The sequence below is a fragment of the Trachemys scripta genome, chromosome 23 (genome assembly GCF_013100865.1).
Source record: "Trachemys scripta elegans isolate TJP31775 chromosome 23, CAS_Tse_1.0, whole genome shotgun sequence".
Taxonomy (NCBI): Eukaryota; Metazoa; Chordata; order Testudines; family Emydidae; genus Trachemys; species Trachemys scripta.
In genome coordinates this window covers 4637740-4655974 of record NC_048320.1, presented here as the reverse complement: position 1 = coordinate 4655974, position 18235 = coordinate 4637740, and the positions used below count along the sequence as shown (strand labels likewise).

The 18235-nt window shown below is 53.1% G+C and overlaps 1 protein-coding gene across 1 annotated transcript in view; it reads left to right on the top strand.

The window, feature by feature from the left end:
• The first annotated feature begins 3554 nt into the window (after positions 1-3554).
• The window catches only part of LOC117869139 (alpha-2-macroglobulin-like protein 1), a 777004-nt gene continuing 762323 nt past the window's right edge, over positions 3555-18235 (top strand). The window contains exon 1 of the mRNA XM_034755676.1: positions 3555-3792. Within this exon, the coding sequence (XP_034611567.1) occupies positions 3722-3792 (71 nt within the window). The 5' untranslated portion in view covers positions 3555-3721. The remainder of the gene's footprint in view (positions 3793-18235) is intronic.

Genomic DNA, 18235 nt, shown 5'->3' with positions numbered 1-18235 from the left:
TTAACAATTTACAGAGGGTTTAAAAACTCTAATCACAGTTCATCATGCAGTTGCTAGTATAAAGCGGGTGTTAAAGAAAATCAAGGATGAAACAACTCGTATGCACTGGTGGGAAGATATATTTAGCTCCAGTACAGGGGAGATGCGAGCTGCCTGGGTTATAATGCTTCATCCCATTGTAGTGGTTTTGATTATCCAACTTGTAATTATTATATATGTGGTTATCTTATCTGTGTGTGTATTTAGGCTCAAGAAATCAAAAAGGAGATCAAGTAATACAATGTTTACGTTATCTGATTTAAATGCTATAGTATGACCTGTTAATACTATAAGGGGGGGGATAGCTCAGTGGTTTGAGCATTGGCCTGCTAAACCCAGGGTTGTGAGTTCAATCCTTAAGGGGGCCATTTAGGGATCCGGGGCAAAAATCTGTCAGGGATGGTACTTGGTCCTGCTAATTGAAGGCAGGGGACTGGACTTGATGACATTTCAAGGTCCCTTCCAGTCCTATGAGATAGGTATATCTCCATATATTATTATTATAATATGTGGCTGCTATTATGGTTCTTATTTTAGTTGTAACATGTTTGCACTTTGCTTGTTCAAAGTATAATACATTATATATGGTAACTGTGCTGTTAACACTGTGCACAATTACTAAGGAGGGGATTATGTTGGGATAATTGAAATAAGAAATACAAAATGGAGTCTGTGACATGACTTTGGAACTCCATCCTTGTTTACCTCAGGGGCACTGACTCTAAGCTAGCCCCAACTGGTCAGGACTGGATTTTCCCGCCTCTGGGCTCCGGACATTCCATCTGTTTTCCCGCCCAAATCCCTGAAGGTTCTATCACCTCAGACTTGCTTGGCGTTGCTATTTGGAACAGTTCAGTTTTTCCCGCCTTAACATCTATAGAAGACGGACCCCAGCGCGGGTGCGGGGCTGTCCATCTGAGCGGCAGCCTCTGCACGGTGCGGTACGGGTCTCATCGTAGTCCCGACCATGTGGACGAGAGTGACACCTACCCGAAGACACCGGAGACGACCTTCAACACCTACCTTATCTTGCTGTTCCATCTCCGGAGGGCGTCTCTTCCAGGGAGATCACCACCCATCCGCTGGGCTCCTCAGAGTTCCTCCTCGACGGCTTTCCACTAGCCTGAGAGTTGAGGTCCTGAGCACCAGCACCGCACACAATTCAGCACTAGGTGAGGGAGGAAGAAATCAATCTCCGTTACAGGGCACTTGGCCAAGGGAGGAATTTACCTGGGTCGGGGCTTTATGCCCCATTGGAAGTCACTGTCACTATTGTTACTGGTTGTAATACTGGTCTGCGTTTGTGGTTTTCCCCCTTCCCTATCAATTGTATTCTTATCCCTAACACATCTCTTTGCTTTCACCTGACTTACCCGCCTCCTCTTCATCATACACCGCATCATACCTGGGGTATTGGTCCACTGGGTGATTAGATACCAGAGTGGGTCGTATTCTGAGAAAAAGGGGTATCCGTTTTCTCTCCCTCTACCACACCCGATTTATTCTGAGTTACCTTTTTCCCCCTTTGAGGCAACAGCATTCAAATTGTTCTTAAGAACCAGTTTTTAAAGTATATTATTGTCCTTAACTCTGCTGGCCATATATTTCTTCTTGTATCCTTTTGCTTTTATCAGTCACATTTTTCTGATTAAGTTCTTCCTCCCAGCTGGTTTGGCTAATAATTGTTTTCAGCTTTGTGAAATTGGCCCTTTCACAGCACCACGTATAAATATTTCTGGTCTGGACTTTATTCTGTTTGCACATTATAAATGTGGTTGTCAGGATCACTTGGACCTAGGCTACCATTCATTTTAGTGCTGTGATCAGTTCCTCTTTATCATCCAAGACGAGGGCTAATGTACAATACTCCCATGCTGGATGCAACACTTTTTGAGTTAGGAAATTGTCATCTTTAATATGAAGAAATTCCAAGGACATTTTAGTATTCACAGCATCACACCGCCAGCATGTGTCACTCACATTGAAATCCCCCAGGATCACACAGCTTTTTTTCCTACACTCTATAAAGAGCTGCATAAGGAGCTTCTCATCCTGTTCCTTAGTGAGATTTGGCGATCTGCCCCAGACACAGCTAACTGCTAACCGCTCATCTTGTGCTGTATCGGTTAGGACAGGGATCCATATGTTGCCGGCACAGAATGCCCGAGGACAGCAACAGCGAGGTTCGTTGCCCGGTGTCCTTCACGCCAATAAACACACCACGGGTAGAGAAACAAACAAAGATTATTTGGGATCCCAAAGTGGTGCAAGGAGACTGGCAAGTCTCAAATCAAGCACACTAACAGGAACAGTGTTTCTTCTTTTATACATTTTGCAGTTAAGCCTCCCCCTCCCCCCCTTTCCCCTTCCTTCCTCCCCTTTTACCCCTCCCTTCCCTAGTAACAGTTACTAAGCAAATAATGATTACATTTAAACAGTTAAGTTATTCTTGGCAGCTATAAGCGTAGCTTGTTAGTAACTTCTTTAAACCGTTATCTTGTCCTTTTTCCCTTCAGCCAGAAACATGCAGGCCTCATTATTACCGCTTGATACCGTGTGAGCAGGGGGTTGCACACAGATAACTGGTTGCTTAAATATTCCAATTGCACCTGGCTTTTGAGATTGATTAGAGTTTAAACATGGAAGAAGTTTGGTTCATATAGGCCTAGTGCAGGAAGGCTTCATTGACACTTAGTGGCCTTCCACCCTCCCGAGTTACCTAGGGTTATGCCTAGTGACGTCAACACATAACCATTGAAGATCATTTTCTACCAACTTGTTAGTGACTCGGAAACAAGTCTGAGACACTCTACTGATCATGTGCAAATGGCAATGTTCTGTACTTTATAATCTAGCCACATCGACATAGATTTTCATGGCAACAGGGAAAAAACTTCTCTTCCCCTAGCACAATCCCCCTGCCAAATTTCAATTCCAGGCTCCGAGGCATGGAGGCGCTAGAACTCCTCAACGAAATGCTCAGAAAAATGGATTGCCCTGGAAAAAACTACCTGTGTTAATGCTAACCGTGTTCTCAGAAATGGCTCGACTTGTTTCTGGTGAAAGTTTCCAAAAAAAATTCAACCCAAGGCAGAGCCTGAGCATGGAAAGTTCATCCCCGGCAGTCCCAGTGTGGGAACGTTAGAAGCGATCGTGAATGGGGGTTTCATGAGACATGTTCAGCAACCCCAACGTTCTTCTCATTTGCATTGCAGTAGTGGGGTCGCTGCCAGAACCCACTTTAACGAACTCATTTCTCAGCAAGCTCCTCCCCCCTGCTCCTGCCAGGGCTTCCCCAGGATCCTGGCTACTGCACCACCACCGACCCTAGAGGGGTCCCACCCCCTGCCGTGTAACCAATGCGAGGGGCCTCCTGGCTTGTCTGAGCCTTTGCCAGGCAGCATCCTCTGACTCAAGCTGCAACAACCTGCCAGAGCCTCGAATCCAGCAGCTGGGGGTGGTGGGTAAATATTGTCCTGGCTGCGTCCTGAGCCCCAGCCAGAGACCTGACACGGCCCTTGTTTACCCCGGATCAAAGCGAAGCTCCGGCTCCAGAGTGTATATCAGGGCAGAGCAGGCTGGTCTCCAGCACAGAGCGTGGGGGAGAGGGAGGAAGAAGGACCCAGAGGGGGGTGACGTGTGTGTGTCCCCTTGTGTCTGCCCGTCTGCCTGCACCCCAGGAATGGGGGCCCCGGTAACCCCGGCCTGCCTGCTGCTCCTCCTGCACCTCACAGCTGGGACGTCTGCAGAGCCGTAAGCCCTGTCCGTGTCTGTCTGTCTGTCCGCGTGGTGGGCGGTGCTGGGGGTTTGGAAGTAGCCGAGGGCACCGATGAGGGGGCTGCTCAATCTGAAACTGATGGGACAGATCTGTTCTCCCCTGGGAGCTCAGTCCCTGACGCCGGGTCCCTCCAGGGCCCCCCTGGTCCTGTCCCTCCCAGCGGCGGGAGAGGTTGGCTGTGATTAAGGCAGTGGCTTGGGGGGCAGGAGAGCTGGGTTCAGTGCCGGCTCTGCTACAGACGCCCTGTGCACCCCCGGCTAGACACCAACCCTCTGAGCCTCAGCTCCCCTGTACCATGGGGTGATGATCCTCTGCGGCCGCCTGCTCCCGTCAGCCTGTCACCTCCTCAGGCCATGGCCTGTCTCTGCCTATGGGTCTGTCCAGTCCCAGTGCAGGGGGACCAGGCTGGGCTGGGCCTCTAGGCACCAGTGAAAGAGAACAGGAATTACCGACGAACCAAGTGCGTTAAACGAACATCACAGCCAGAACCTGGGTTTGCCCCGAAGGTGCAAACGCCGAAGGGTTCCTGCGAGAGCAGGTGGAGGCCCCGGGGTGCAGAGTGGTCTGGGGGTGGGGGTGGGGCTGTATCTAAGCCAGTTACTGGCTGCAAAGGGCTCAAGTGCTCAGTACAGGCCCAGACTGACCAGCCTCCCCCCGCTGTGCACAGGGGTCTCTGCTCACTCTCAGCGCCACTAGATGCCCCCTTCTGGGCAGACAGAGCAGCCGAGAGGCTGGGGATGGATTGGGACTGAGCCCCTCTCTGTGCCCCCGGGGCCCCTCCAGCTCCGCGGAAGGCAGGCTGGGGTGGGGGATGTAGAGGAGGGGCCTTGCCCTGCCCCTGCCCTGTGGTTAGAGAAACTAATCAGTCTCCAGCACCATCGACCCAGCTCTGTCCCAGCAGGAGGGACACTCAGAAAACGGGAGTCACCTCCGGTCCTGGGGGAGGCTCTGGGCTGTCCCCTCCCATCCCACTCCCCCACTGCCCATGGTGCTTTCCCCTCCCCAGGCACTATGTGGTGGTGAGCCCAGCCGTACTCTACCACCCGCACACGGGGACGGTGTCAGTTCATCTCAGCGACCTCAACGAGACTGTCCGGGTGAGCATCCGGCTGGAGAGGGGGGATGGTCCCAGCGCTATCACCCTGCTGGAGAGAGAGGTCCAGGAGTCCCGTCTGCACGAGAACGTGCGCTTCCAGGTGAGCCCCTGCCCACAGCCATCGGCATGGCCCCGGGCACTGGCCATGGGCACGGAGCCCGTCAGCCCCGGGTCTGCAGCCCCAGCCCAGCCTCAGGCCCCGAGCACAGCAGGGCTCAGGGGACTGGCCATGGGCACGGAGCTGGTCACTCAATGGGCAGCTGTAGCCACAGAACTCAGCAGCGACAGGCAGGAGGGAGTGGGGATGGGGTGGGGGGCACAGAGAGCCCCTGGCTTCCAGTTCCATCGACGGCCCCAGTGTGATCGGCGTTGGCCCACCTACCCGCTAGGGGGCGGTGGGGAGCTATGAGGTCACTGGCCGGCCTGGGTCACGCCTCCGTCAGCGGGGAATTAGCGGCGGGGCGGCCGCCAGCCAGAGTCTGTAGCGCGCCCCTCAGGCAGGGGAGCGCCGGCAAAGGTCAGTAGCGCGCCCCTCAGGCGGGGGAGCGCCGGCAAAGGTCAGTAGCGCGCCCCTCAGGCGGGGGAGCGCCGGCAAAGGTCCCGGCGTGGCTCTGCCGGGTAGGGGAGCGCAGGCCCACCCTACACCACTGCGCTCCAGCCCAGGGCCCTGACAGTGGCAGAACGAGGGTCCCACCACTGGGTCAGCGGGGTCGTCCCGCTACATAGACTCACCACTGTACAGCTCTGTCCCTGGGCTACTTCCTACCCGATTGCTCGCCCGAATCCCTCTGGTCCCGTGAGTGCGTCGGGGTATTCCGCTGCTGGCAGCTCCGGCTCCCCCTCAGGCTCAGGCTCCTCCAGCTCCTCTGGGTACTCGGCTGCTGGCAGCTCCCGCTCCCCCTCCGACTCCTCCAGTTCCTCTGGGTACTCGGCAGCGGGCAGTCCTGGCAGCCCCAGTCCGTCCTCCAGGTGAGGTTTGCAAAGGTCCAGGGCCTCCCCTGGTGTGGCAGCAGGCTCTGAAGGGAGCAGCCCACGGCCTGTGTCTGCCTCCCTCCCTGGTGCTGCCCTAACTGAGCTAAGGGCCCCGCCCTTTATACTTCCTGTTCCACCCCTCCCCTTCCGGGGGGTGGAGCAAGCTTGGGCTGGCCCCGCCCACTCAGGCTGAGGGAAAGGCCCTTTACCCTCAGGTTCGGAGGGCAGCCACCCTGGCCCCCTACACCCAGGTTCATGCTCCCTCCCATTCAGGGCCCCCAGGCTGGGGAGTGGGTTTCCTGTGTTTTGGGGGGTGGGAAGAGGGACTCACAAACACCACTGCCCCATGCGATAGCGGGTCTGCACCACGACCGGCCCGTTACCGGCTGCTGTGGCCTTACTGGGGTTTCCCATGTGCAGGTTCCAGCCCCATCCAAGGGGCAGCAGGAAGTGGCAGAGCTGCACGTCTCAATCCGGGGAGATGCCCTGCAGTTCTCTGAGCGGAAGAAAGTGCTGCTGCAGGCGCTGCAGCCCGGGACCTTTGTGCAGACGGACAAGGCCGTCTACAAGCCGGGACAGACAGGTGAGAGGGCCAGGAGCTGCTGGAGGGAGTTTCCTGGGGCCCCAGGCCCTTGGGAGGGACTCCCGGGCTCTGGGGATGGGCTGGGGGCCTAGCAAGGGATTCGGGACTCTCACTTCTAGGCCCCTGTCTGCACCCAGCTGCAGGGGGCGAGAGGCCCAAAGCCTGAGGCCTGTGTTGGGGGCCTGTATGGGAACCAAGTGGGGGTCTCAGCCCATCCTTGGTGATGGCACAACCTCTGCAGGGGGCACCAATCGGCCTCCCTGGGCAGCCTCAGCAGGGAGGTGGGGGGCTGGCTGGGCCCTGGAGGTTGAGCTCCCCTCCAGCCGCCCAGGGCAGGGCCATAGCTCATTGGTAGAGGGCAGTGGGGGGAAGCTGGCGCTGCGCTGCCCGGGCTGGGCCCATTCTGTGGGTTCACAGAGGCTGTCAGTGCCCGGGGCGTCCGGCTGGCACCTTCCCCATCTGGGAATTCATTCAGATAAACCAATCCGGGGCTGATTCCTGCCTCTGCTCCTTTCCAGTGAAGTTTCGAATCCTCAGTTTGGACGTAAACTTCGTTCCCAGTACCCGGAAGGTGAGAGCTGGGGCCGGGGAAGGGGGTCATGGTACCAGGACCCCAGTGCACTGAACACGTTAGATCTCAGCAGACAACAAGGTGTCCAGCGTGTCACTGGCCATGACAACAGGAGTCCATCCTCTGCCCCCTATGGCTGGATGCGCCCCAGCCCCTCAATGGGGTGGTTGCAAGATATAGGGGGCGTGAGGGGGAGCTACAAACCAGCTGCCACTTTCTAGCACCACCTTCGTCCTACCTGAGTAGGGCCCAGGTTAATGTGCCTTAGATGTGTCACTACAACATGAAACTTCCCAGTGAGAGACAAACAGGAGTGTTTAACCCTGTGTAGCGTAACCCTCGCTCTTCACCTCCTCCCCGGGAAGTGGATCCAGCAGGAAGCAGTTTCATGGCTCAGATGCATCAACATAAGCCCCTCCTGGCATCAGCATCCCAAGGAAAGAGGCCGGTCTCGGGTCAGCAGCGGCTTTTAGATATTAGTGTCAGGAACAGATGGAGAGTTATACCACTCACAACGCAGCACAAGTCCCAGGGATCTGTGTGTGACGACGCACCCAGCATGGGAACATAACAGCCCCATTGGGCCTGCACAGCAGGCTGAACGATCCGCGCAGACCTTACAGCAGAAAGTGCCTGTTTGTGTCAGCCTCCAGTTAACTTCTCCCCACCCCCCTGACGCAGACAGCGACCCCGGCAGCTCCTTTTCATTTGGATGATAGAAGTGGCCGTAAACAGAAGGGAGCAAAGTTCCATTAAGATCTCCTGACCCTTTTAACACCAAGTTACAGTCTAGTTTAGTCTTTGGAATTTCCCAGCAATCATTTGGCTCAGCTGGGTTGGTCTTTTGGAATAGGAAATTCCCAGAGAAAAACTGCGTTAACTTGTCGTGAAGGCAGCTAAGTGAGGCCACATTTCAATCCAGTGCAGTACAAGAACAGTAGCATTGGATGACAGGGTGTCAGCAGTTTGAAAACGGGTCAGTCCGTGTTGTTTCGACAGCACAGTCTAGTTTCCCCATCATTTACGTCCAGCTCAGTCACCAAGCAGGTATTGGGAAGGTTCAGAAATGCACAATGGACGCTGCAGAAATAACTTTAACTCCGTCCCTGTTGGCACCCAGCCCGAGCGTCCCACTGCAGAGTGGAACAACCTAACGGGCAAGAACAGATCACATGGGCCCGTCCTCGGCCGACCCAGCCACAAGCCCATTTCACCAAATGACAATTCCAGTACGGCCCACAGAACCCCTTTCGCATCCTGTAAACACAGCTCCCCTCCCAGCCACCTCGCCTGGCCACTGGGTGCAACGCAGACCCCCGGCCCCGAGACTGCCCCTTGGCAGAGACCCCAGCATCTCGCCCTGCTCCTCCACACACAGACCAACCAACCACTGCCCTGAATCCGCCACTGCAGAGCGGGGCATGGGAGGTGCGAGGGCTCCAGCCTCATGGGCTCCCCTTCCTGTCCCTGCTCTCTGTCACCCCCACTGCTGTCCGCATGAGCCCCCATGGCCCCAGAGACACCCCGGCCCTGGGGAGGTCACAGACAGACCCGTGGGCAGTGGGGGGTGTTTCCTGTCCCTCTAACCAGCCATCTCCTGTCTGTTTGCTTTGCAGCTGCCCCTGGTGACCGTGCAGGTCAGTCTGTGCCTCTCCAGCATCCTCCTCCTCCTCTTCCTGTCTGGCTCATCCGAGGGCACCCGGGGGTGTTCAGTTGTGGGGATCCCAGAGGAGTCTGGGCTGTGACCACAGTGTCCAGCAATCCAGCCCTAGACCCCTCTGCCCTGCTGTGGGCATACAAAGGGTCCCAGAGCACAGGGCGTTTCTGGGCTGGACCACATGGGGGGAAGGGAGGAGACATTTGTGCCATCGGGTTACGTCCTCCCCACCCCGAGTTTGCAGAGTCTGGGGTTGTCTGTCCGGGAGGCAGGTGGGTTTGGGCCTGCCTGGGATCCCTGCCTGAATCGCTTACCCCGAATGTTCCCAGCCCCCGAACTCTGGGTCAGGTAGTGACTTGATCAGGCCAGTAGGGAACTCAGCAGGGAGCTCCCTTGGGAGCCTGATGGGATAAGGGCAGAGGAGGAGGGAGGGTCTCTGGGAGCTGCAGGGGCAGAGGGGAGGGGTGGAGGTTTGGGGAGGCTGCGTGACGGGATGCGGGCAGGGAACATACCCACAGAGGCCTAGCACTGAGATGGAAATGGTCCCTATGGCAAGTTCCCTGGGCTTTGTCCAGGCTGGAGATGGGGTGTCCCTCGGGAGCCTGTTCCCCCAAGAGGCGGTGCCCTCAGGTCAGGGCTGAGGGGTGCTGGCAGGGGCCCCTTACTCAGCGGCTGCCCAGCGGTGCCTGCTCTAGGCTAAGGAGAAGGATTTGAGCCCCCGGCCGTCGATCCAGCCCCCGTCGGTAGCACGAGGCACTCGGGGGCTGCCAGCGACGAGCCGTGTGTGGGGGCAGCAGCTGAGCAGGGCGTGTCCGTGTGCCAGGATCCCAGCGGGAACCGCATCGCCCAGTGGCGAGATGTGACTCCACAGCAGGGCATCGTGGATCTGTCCCTCCCACTGTCTGCAGAGCTGGCCCTGGGGACGTACGCCATCAACGTGCAGAGGACGTGGCACTCGTTCAGCGTGGAGGAATACGGTGTGTAGTGGGGCCCAGGCCAGCTCTAAGCTCTCCTGGGCCTCAGCCACCCCATGCCCACTCCTCCTGCAATAAGGCCCTGTGGGAGGGGGAATTCAGTCTCCCTGCCCTGCCCCAGCCCTGCCCCACTCTGCCCTAGGGCCCTGGGGGAGTCCTCAGGTCAGCGCTGCTGGGTGTGACCTCTGATGGGTCCCAAAGCCCACTCACCGCCTGCCTACAGCCCCTGTGCCTCCTCCCCACAGTCACCTTGCCCCCAAGCCTCCCAACCACTCCCTGCCCCCCCACTCCTCCCCAATCCCCCGGACACCCTGCCCCCGAGCCGCCACTCAGGCAGGAGGCCGTGAGATGCTGCAGGGGGTGGGGAGACACCCCAGAGCCACGAACTATCACAAGTTTCAGAGTAGCAGCCGTGTTAGTCTGTATCCGCAAAAAGAAGAACAGGAGTACTTGTGGCACCTTAGAGACTAACAGATTTATTAGAGCATAAGCTTTCGTGGACTACAGCCCACTTCTTCGGATGCATATAGAATGGAACATATATTGAGGAGATATATATACACACATACAGAGAGCATAAACAGGTGGGAGTTGTCTTACCAACTCTGAGAGGCCAATTAATTAAGAGAAAAGAAACTTTTGAAGTGATAATCAAGCTAGCCTAGTACAGACAGTTTGATAAGAAGTGTGAGAATACTTACAAGGGGAGATAGATTCAATGTTTGTAATGGCTCAGCCATTCCCAGTCCTTATTCAAACCGGAGTTGATTGTGTCTAGTTTGCATATCAATTCTAGCTCAGCAGTCTCTCGTTGGAGTCTGTTTTTGAAGTTTTTCTGTTGTAATATAGCCACCCGCAGGTCTGTCACTGAATGACCAGACAGGTTAAAGTGTTCTCCCACTGGTTTTTGAGTATTTTGATTCCTGATGTCAGATTTGTGTCCATTAATTCTTTTGCATAGAGACTGTTCGGTTTGGCCAATGTACATGGCAGAGGGGCATTGCTGGCACATGATGGCATATATCACATTGGTAGATGTGCAGGTGAACGAGCCCCTGATGGTATGGCTGATGTGATTAGGTCCTATGATGATGTCACTTGAATAGATATGTGGACAGAGTTGGCATCGGGGTTTGTTACAAGGATAGGTTCCTGGGTTAGTGGTTTTGTTCAATGATGTATGGTTGCTGGTGAGTATTTACTTTAGGTTGGGGGGTTGTCTGTAAGCGAGGACAGGTCTGTCTCCCAAGATCTGTGAGAGTAAAGGATCATCTTTCAGGATAGGTTGTAGATCTCTGATGATGCGCTGGAGAGGTTTTAGTTGGGGGCTGAAGGTGACAGCTAGTGGTGTTCTGTTATTTTCTTTGTTGGGCCTGTCTTGTAGGAGGTGACTTCTGGGTACTCGTCTGGCTCTGTCAATCTGTTTTTTCACTTCAGCAGGTGGGTACTGTAGTTTTAAGAATGCTTGATAGAGATCTTGTAGGTGCTTGTCTCTATCCGAGGGATTGGAGCAAATGCGGTTTTATCTTAGAGCTTGGCTGTAGACAATGGATCGTGTGGTGTGTCCTGGATGGAAGCTGGAGGCATGTAGGTAAGTGTAGCGGTCAGTAGGTTTCCGGTATAGGGTGGTATTTATGTGACCATCGTTTATTAGCACAGTAGTGTCCAGGAAATGGACCGCTTGTGTGGATTGATCTAGGCTGAGGTTGATGGTGGGATGGAAATTATTGAAATCATGGTGAAATTCCTCAAGGGCTTCTTTTCCATGGGTCCAGATGATGAAGATGTCATCAATGTAGCGCAAGTAGAGTAGGGGCGTTAGGGGACGAGAGCTAAGGAAGCGTTGTTCTAAGTCAGCCATAAAAATGTTGGTATATTGTGGGGCCATGCGGGTACCCATAGCAGTGCCGCTGACTTGAAGGTATATATTGTCCCCAAATGTGAAATAGTTGTGGGTGAGGACAAAATCACAAAGTTCAGCCACCAGCTAACCTACCAATGTGATATATGCAATTGAAATGCAAACTAGACACAATCAACTCCGGTTTGAATAAGGACTGGGAATGGCTGAGCCATTACAAACATTGAATCTATCTCCCCTTGTAAGTAAGCTGCGGGTCTGTTTCACCCCATCCCTCTCTGCCCCCCAGTGCTGCCCAAGTGTGACTTGACCCTTGAGCTGCCCCCCGTGGTGATGGTGCTGGATGAGACGATCCTGCTGCAAGTGTGCGGCCAGTGAGTATGAAACCAGCCCTGCCGCGGCAATAAAGGGGGGCCTGGCACCATCCTGGTCCTGCCTCCCCCTCCCCCCTCCTTCCCCCCCAGCTCTGCCCCAGGGCTCACACTCCCATCTAAACCACCAGACACCCCAGCAGGGGAGCCCCCCAGTAGCATCGGCCCCCTCACCTCCCTCTTACCCTCTTTCTCCCCTCTGATAAACAGATACACCTACGGGAAGCCAGTCCTGGGGAGGGTCCAGGCCAGCCTTTGTCGGCAACATTACTCCATGTTTTATTCTGATACCAACCAAGGTGGAGATCTGTGCGTAGAGCTGACAGGCCAGGTGAGTGTGAGTGGGGAGGGGGGCACGTGGCCTGCTGCTGGATGCCAGAGGGAGGCGCTGTGACTTGCTGTGAGGATGATGTACATTCCTCAGGTATCTTTCATCCTCCAAGGGTTTGAAAACACTTTTCAGACTGCAGTCGATTTGGTGGGTCTTTGCTAGTCCTGCTAAATCGACCGCCAGTGGATCGATCTCAGAGCGTCGATCCCTGCCGTAATGTAGACCTGCCCTGTGTCATGTACACACTTTGTGCACGGCAGGTTGCAGGGCTTCTTCTCGCCAGTCAGGCTTCTGTACCAGATATGGACTGGCTACAGAGCTTCCATTGCATAGAGATACAGCAGAGAGGTGGTTGCTATAAGATATTTTAATGCAGTGCCTCTCAATCTTTCCAGACAACTATCCCTTTCAGGAGTCTGATTTGTCTTGTGTACCCCCAAGTTACACCTCACTTAAAACCTACTTGCTTACAAAATCAGACATAAAAATGCAAAAGTGTCACAGTGCACTATTATTGAAAAATTACTGACTTTCTCCTTTTTACTATATAATTATAAAATAAATCCATTGGAATAGACGTATCATACTTACATTTCAGTGTATAGAATATAGAGCAGTACAAACAAGTCATTGTCTGGATGAAATTGTAGTTTGTACTGACTTCGTTACTGCTTTTTTGTAGCCTTTTGTAAAACTAGGCAAATATCTAGATGAGTTGATGTACCCTCTGGAAGACCTCTGTGTACCCCCAGGGGTACATGGAGCCCTGGCTGAGAACCACTGCTTTAATGCACTGCCAGGAATGCCTGTTGTGATCTTAAGTATGTGGGGATCTGTGCTAAAGGAGCACTCAACAAAGACAAGACTGTTGTGGAAAAGTTAAATGAATTCTTTGCATCAATCTTCATTGCAGAGCATGTGTGGGACATTCCCACACCTGAGCCATTCCTTTTAGGTGACAAATTTGAGGAACTTTCCCAGATTGAACTGTCCATAAAGATTGTGACACGCAAGGGCACAATCCAGACTAATGAGCTGCTGTGTCACCCCTGCCCTCCCTCCTTGGGTGCCTTACGATGCCTTGCTGAAGTAGCTCCCACCTGGACCACTCACAAACAGCCTCCTGTTTGTCACAAACAAGCAACTCCCTAAGCATCTGTGTGTGACTGCAGCCTGCCTGCCACTCTTGGGTTACACTCTGGCTCTCGCCAGCCTGGGTTATACTGTAGGGCGACCCCAACAACCCCCAGCCCTAGATCTTCCTCCAGAAAGGTCTGTCCTGTCTGCCCAGCCTTCTCCTAGACAATAGAAGTTATCATATATTAAGGCCATTATTCCTTTAAGAGAATAACATGCACGCATCTTGTCGCCCCAAATGGAGCTACCCAGACACTTCAATTTAAACACACTGGATTAGATAAAACAATAAAACAATATTGTTAACTACAAAGAGAGATTTTCATTGAGTACAAGTAATGAGGCATAAAAGTCAGAAATGCTTACAGTAAAAATTAAGGTAAGATGTTTACTATTACCTATCTTAACAAACTACATCACATTTAAGCAACGTTTCTCACCACATGCTTTCAGCAGTCTTACTGACTGAACTTTGTAGGTCAGAACCCCTTCTCCCAGGGTCATAGACTCATAGAATATTAGGGTTGCAAGAGACCTCAGGAGGACCAATGAATGTTTCCTTTGTTATGTCAGGTGCAGTGAATACGATGGGCATGTGGGGGGGAGTCCTTGGGGTGTTTGTCCCTCTTTTTATAGTTCAGTCCCTCTCTTGAAAAACCTTTCCAGCTCAGCACCAGGAGACAAAGGCCACGTCTACACTACAGACCTTATAGCGGCAGAGTTGTACCACTGCAGCTGCACTGCTGTAAGGTCACCTGTGTAGCTGCTCTGTGTTGGTGGGAGAGAGCTCTCCTGCCAGCATCACTAAACACTTCATCGCTGGGAAAGCATCTCCTGCCAACATAGCGCTGTCCACACTGGGGCTTTTGTCAGTAAAATGTTGTTGGTCGGGGTGTGTTGTTTTTTTTCACACCCCTGACTGACAAAAGTTTTACCGACAAAAGTGCTAGTGTAGGCAAAGCCAAAGAGTCTGTGTGGTAGGATGTGCCCTGCTGGCTTTTCCTCACCTGTTTGAGCATTCTTTGTTTCCCTTCCTGCTTGATGACTCTGCTTCCTGCTTAAATGCCAATGAAGCAGAGCACACATTCCTTTGTTTAGGACAGACCTGTTTGCCAATTTCAGTTTAGCCAGGGCTGTGGGTTTGGAACCTGCGTTAATAACATCCTACCGGGAAACCTTACAGCTTTACCTTACACAATGTTGCCACACATATTTTATCAGGACAATACTGACCAGCAAATTATGACTATTCAAATGATACCTTACAAGACATGTCTTGTACGAAAATGATTACAATGGTGTGAAGGGTGTGAACACAGGGGTACATTCTGTCACAGAGGTTTTGGAACAAACTGATGAATTAAAACATAATAAACCACCCAAGTGATGGTACTGACTCAGGTGTTTTGAAGGAAGTCAAATATGAAATTACAAAACAACCATCTGTGGTATGTAACCTATCACTTAAATCAGCCTCTGTGCTGATGACTGGAGGGTAGCTAATGTAATGCTTACTTTGTTAAAAAGGCTCCAGAGGCAATCCTGGCAATTACAGGCCAGTAATCCTAACTTCAGTACCAGGGAAATGATTTAAACTATAGTAAAGAACAAAATTACCGTGCACATAGATGAATACAATATGTTGGAAGAGTCAACACAGCTTTTGTAAAGGGAAATCATGCCTCAGCAATCTATTCAAATTCTTTGAGGGACTCAACAAACATGTGGACAAGGGTGATCCAGTCAAAATAATATACTTGGACTTTCAGAAAGCCTTTGGCAAGGTTCCTCACCATCAGCTTTTAAGCAAAGTACACAGTCATGTGAAAACTGATTTAGTTGGGGATTGGTCCTGCTTTGAGCAGGGGGTTGGACTAGATGACCTCCTGAGGTCCCTTCCAACCCTGATATTCTATGATTCTATGAAAAATGGGAAGGTTCTTTCATCTAACAATAACTGCTTAGAAGATAGGAGACAAACGGTAGGAATAAATGGTCAGTTTTCAGAATGCAGGGAGGTAAATAGCAGGGTCCTTCAAGGATCTGTACTGAGACCAGTGATGTTCAACATATTCATATATGATCTTGAAAACAGGGTGAACACTGAGGTGGCAAAATTTGCAGATGATACAACTACTCAAGATAGTTAAGTCCAAAGCAGACTGCGAAGAGTTACAAAGGGATCTCACAAAAGTGGGTGACTAGGCAACAAAATGGCAGATGAAATTCAATGTTGATAAATGCAAAGTAATGCACATTGGAAAACATAATCCCAACTATACATACAGTATGAGGGTGTCTAAATTAGCTGTTACCACTCAAGAAAGAGATCTTGGAGTCATTGTGGATAGTTCTCTGAAAACATCCACTCAATGTGCAATGGCCGTCAAAAATGCTAACAGAATGCTTGGAACCATTAGGAAAGGGATAGATACAAAGGCAGAAAATATCCCTTCTATGTGATGGTCATGAGTGGCCAAGGCCTCCGTTTCACATTCATCCAAAGACAGCAACTCCTGCAGCACAGCGCCCCCTAGCACCATGCTGGGATACCGGAGTCAGGGCTGACTCCAAGGCGAGAGCACCCCCTGCTGCTGACTTCAGCACCCAGGTTTTCTTTGAGTGTTTCCCGTCCCAGCACTATCCAGGCGGAGCCCGATTAGAGACCTGCTGAGCTGACATCTGCAGGGCAGAGCTGCTGCTAACGGGCTGTGATTCTCTCCCTCCAGACTGACCGAAATGGCTGCTTTTCCAGAGAGGTGGGGACGGCTCCCTTCAACCTGACCCACTCTGGCTACGAGATGAGTCTCCAGGCCAAGGCCTCTCTAGTGGAGGAGGGGACAGGTGGGACCAAACACGTACTCCAGGACATGAGCACATCCACAGATACACATGCCCTCAGTCTGAGACACACACTGATGGGTGCAGCCCCATGCACACAAGCACTCTTGAACACACATACAGACATGTACATGCATGCTCACTCACACCACACGCATTTGTTACCCCTTTTCACCCACGCAGCAAGCCAAACATTTGGGGGGTTGTAGGTTGTTCCAGGGAGGAGGTAAAATTGCTGATGGATTAAGACCGACGAGAAAGTTTATCTAAATTTTTTAGTTTCCAAATTCCCCAGGAAAACATTCTCCAACCCCAGTTGAACCCCTCCCCCCAAATTCTCCCCTAAATTGCACCCTCCAGCCCAAAGCTAAAGGGGGTAGAAAGGGCCGTGTGGCTTGTTTGTGGAGAGAAATCTGGGACTTAGCCTGAGCTCTGGTCTCGCTCCTGGCACCTTCCTCCTATCGTCCCTTCCTCTCCTGCTAGGGGTGGAGCTCAACGCAACCAAGAGCTGTGACATCGTGTCTGAAATCGCTACGGTGACCTTTGAGGACGATGACAATACCTACAAGGCTGGAATCCCCTACACTGGCAAGGTAACGAGATTATCGGTAACCTTCAGTGCTGACCCCAGCATTCCCTGCTGTTCCAGTCCTCCCCTCTCCCAGGAGTCTGCTCCCTTGAGTGGTGCGTCTGCTCCAGGGGTGAAAGTAACTTAAAGGACTTACCAGTACGCCAGAGTCCTGAGCGGGGGTGTGGCCTCAACTGGAAGAGGCGGGGCCTTTCAAGATTTAAAGGCCCTGGGGCTCCGGCTGTGGCTGGGAGCACCAGGGCCTTTAAATCACCACGGAGCTACCAGCTGCAGAGGTGGCTGGGAGCCCCAGGGCTCAGGGGCGAATTAAAACAGCGGCCGGAGCACCGGGCCCTTTAAATCCCCTCCCGAGCCTGGCTGCCAGTGTTCCAGAGGCGCTTTACAGGGCCCGGGGCTCCCCGCAGCGGCTGGAGTCCTGGGCCCTTTAAATAACCACCATGGAAGCTGGTCTAGTCCATCACAGCGTACTGGCTCTTGCCGGTATGCCGTACCGGACTGCACCGGCTTCCTTTCACCTTTGGTCTGCCCCTTTCTCTCCTGGCTCAGATGCTCCTGAAGGCGGCAGATGGCTCTGTGCTGAAGAATGAGAAGCTGCAGCTCTTTGTTAGCTATGGGGATAAGAATAAGAACCAGACCTTCCTGACCGATGAGTCTGGCAGAGCCTTCTTTGAGCTGGACACCTCCAGCTGGACCGGGTGGGTCACTCTGAAGGTAAGCGACGGGCCTCCGAGCCCCAGTGGGGCCCCTGCACTCCAGTCTCTGTTATTGATTCTGTGATTGTTGATGTTTATTACAGTGGTGCCTAAGGAGCATCCAGGATCGGGGCCCCATGGTGCTGGGTGCTGCACACACTCAGCGTAGCAAACGGCCCTGCCCAAAGTACCTGCAGGCTGAATAGCCAGGACAGACGGTGGGAGGGAGGCGCAGAACCCACCAGCAGAGCCATCAATGGGGTGATGCAAACGGCATCTTAGTGCCGCCACTTGTCTTCTCATTAATATTTGGGGTGGGGATTAGTTAGGAAGGTCGCCCCCTTCGGGCAGCTCAGCTCAGGGGCTGCCCCATTGCTGCTGTCGGGCTGCCCCATTCGAACCACTGGGATTTTCCATGTCACTCTTACGGACGCAGGGCGAGGGGCCATGGGGGTGAGCTCAGCCGGCAGCATCGGAGCCTGCCCTGCCCCGGCTGCATTCCTGTCCTGTGCTGGGTGCTCTGCACCCCGGCGAGCCCCATCACTCTCTCTGTCCCACAGGGGCACTTCAAGCAGGTGGATGGCAACTCTTTGAATGGGAGAGACTATCCCAGTTACCGGGATGCCGATCGTCACCTGGAGCCCTTCTACTCCAAGAGCCAAAGTTTCCTAAAGATCCGCTCGCTGGGAGGCGTGCTGTCCTGCGACCAGGCCCAGCATCTCCAGGTCGATTACGTCATTGCT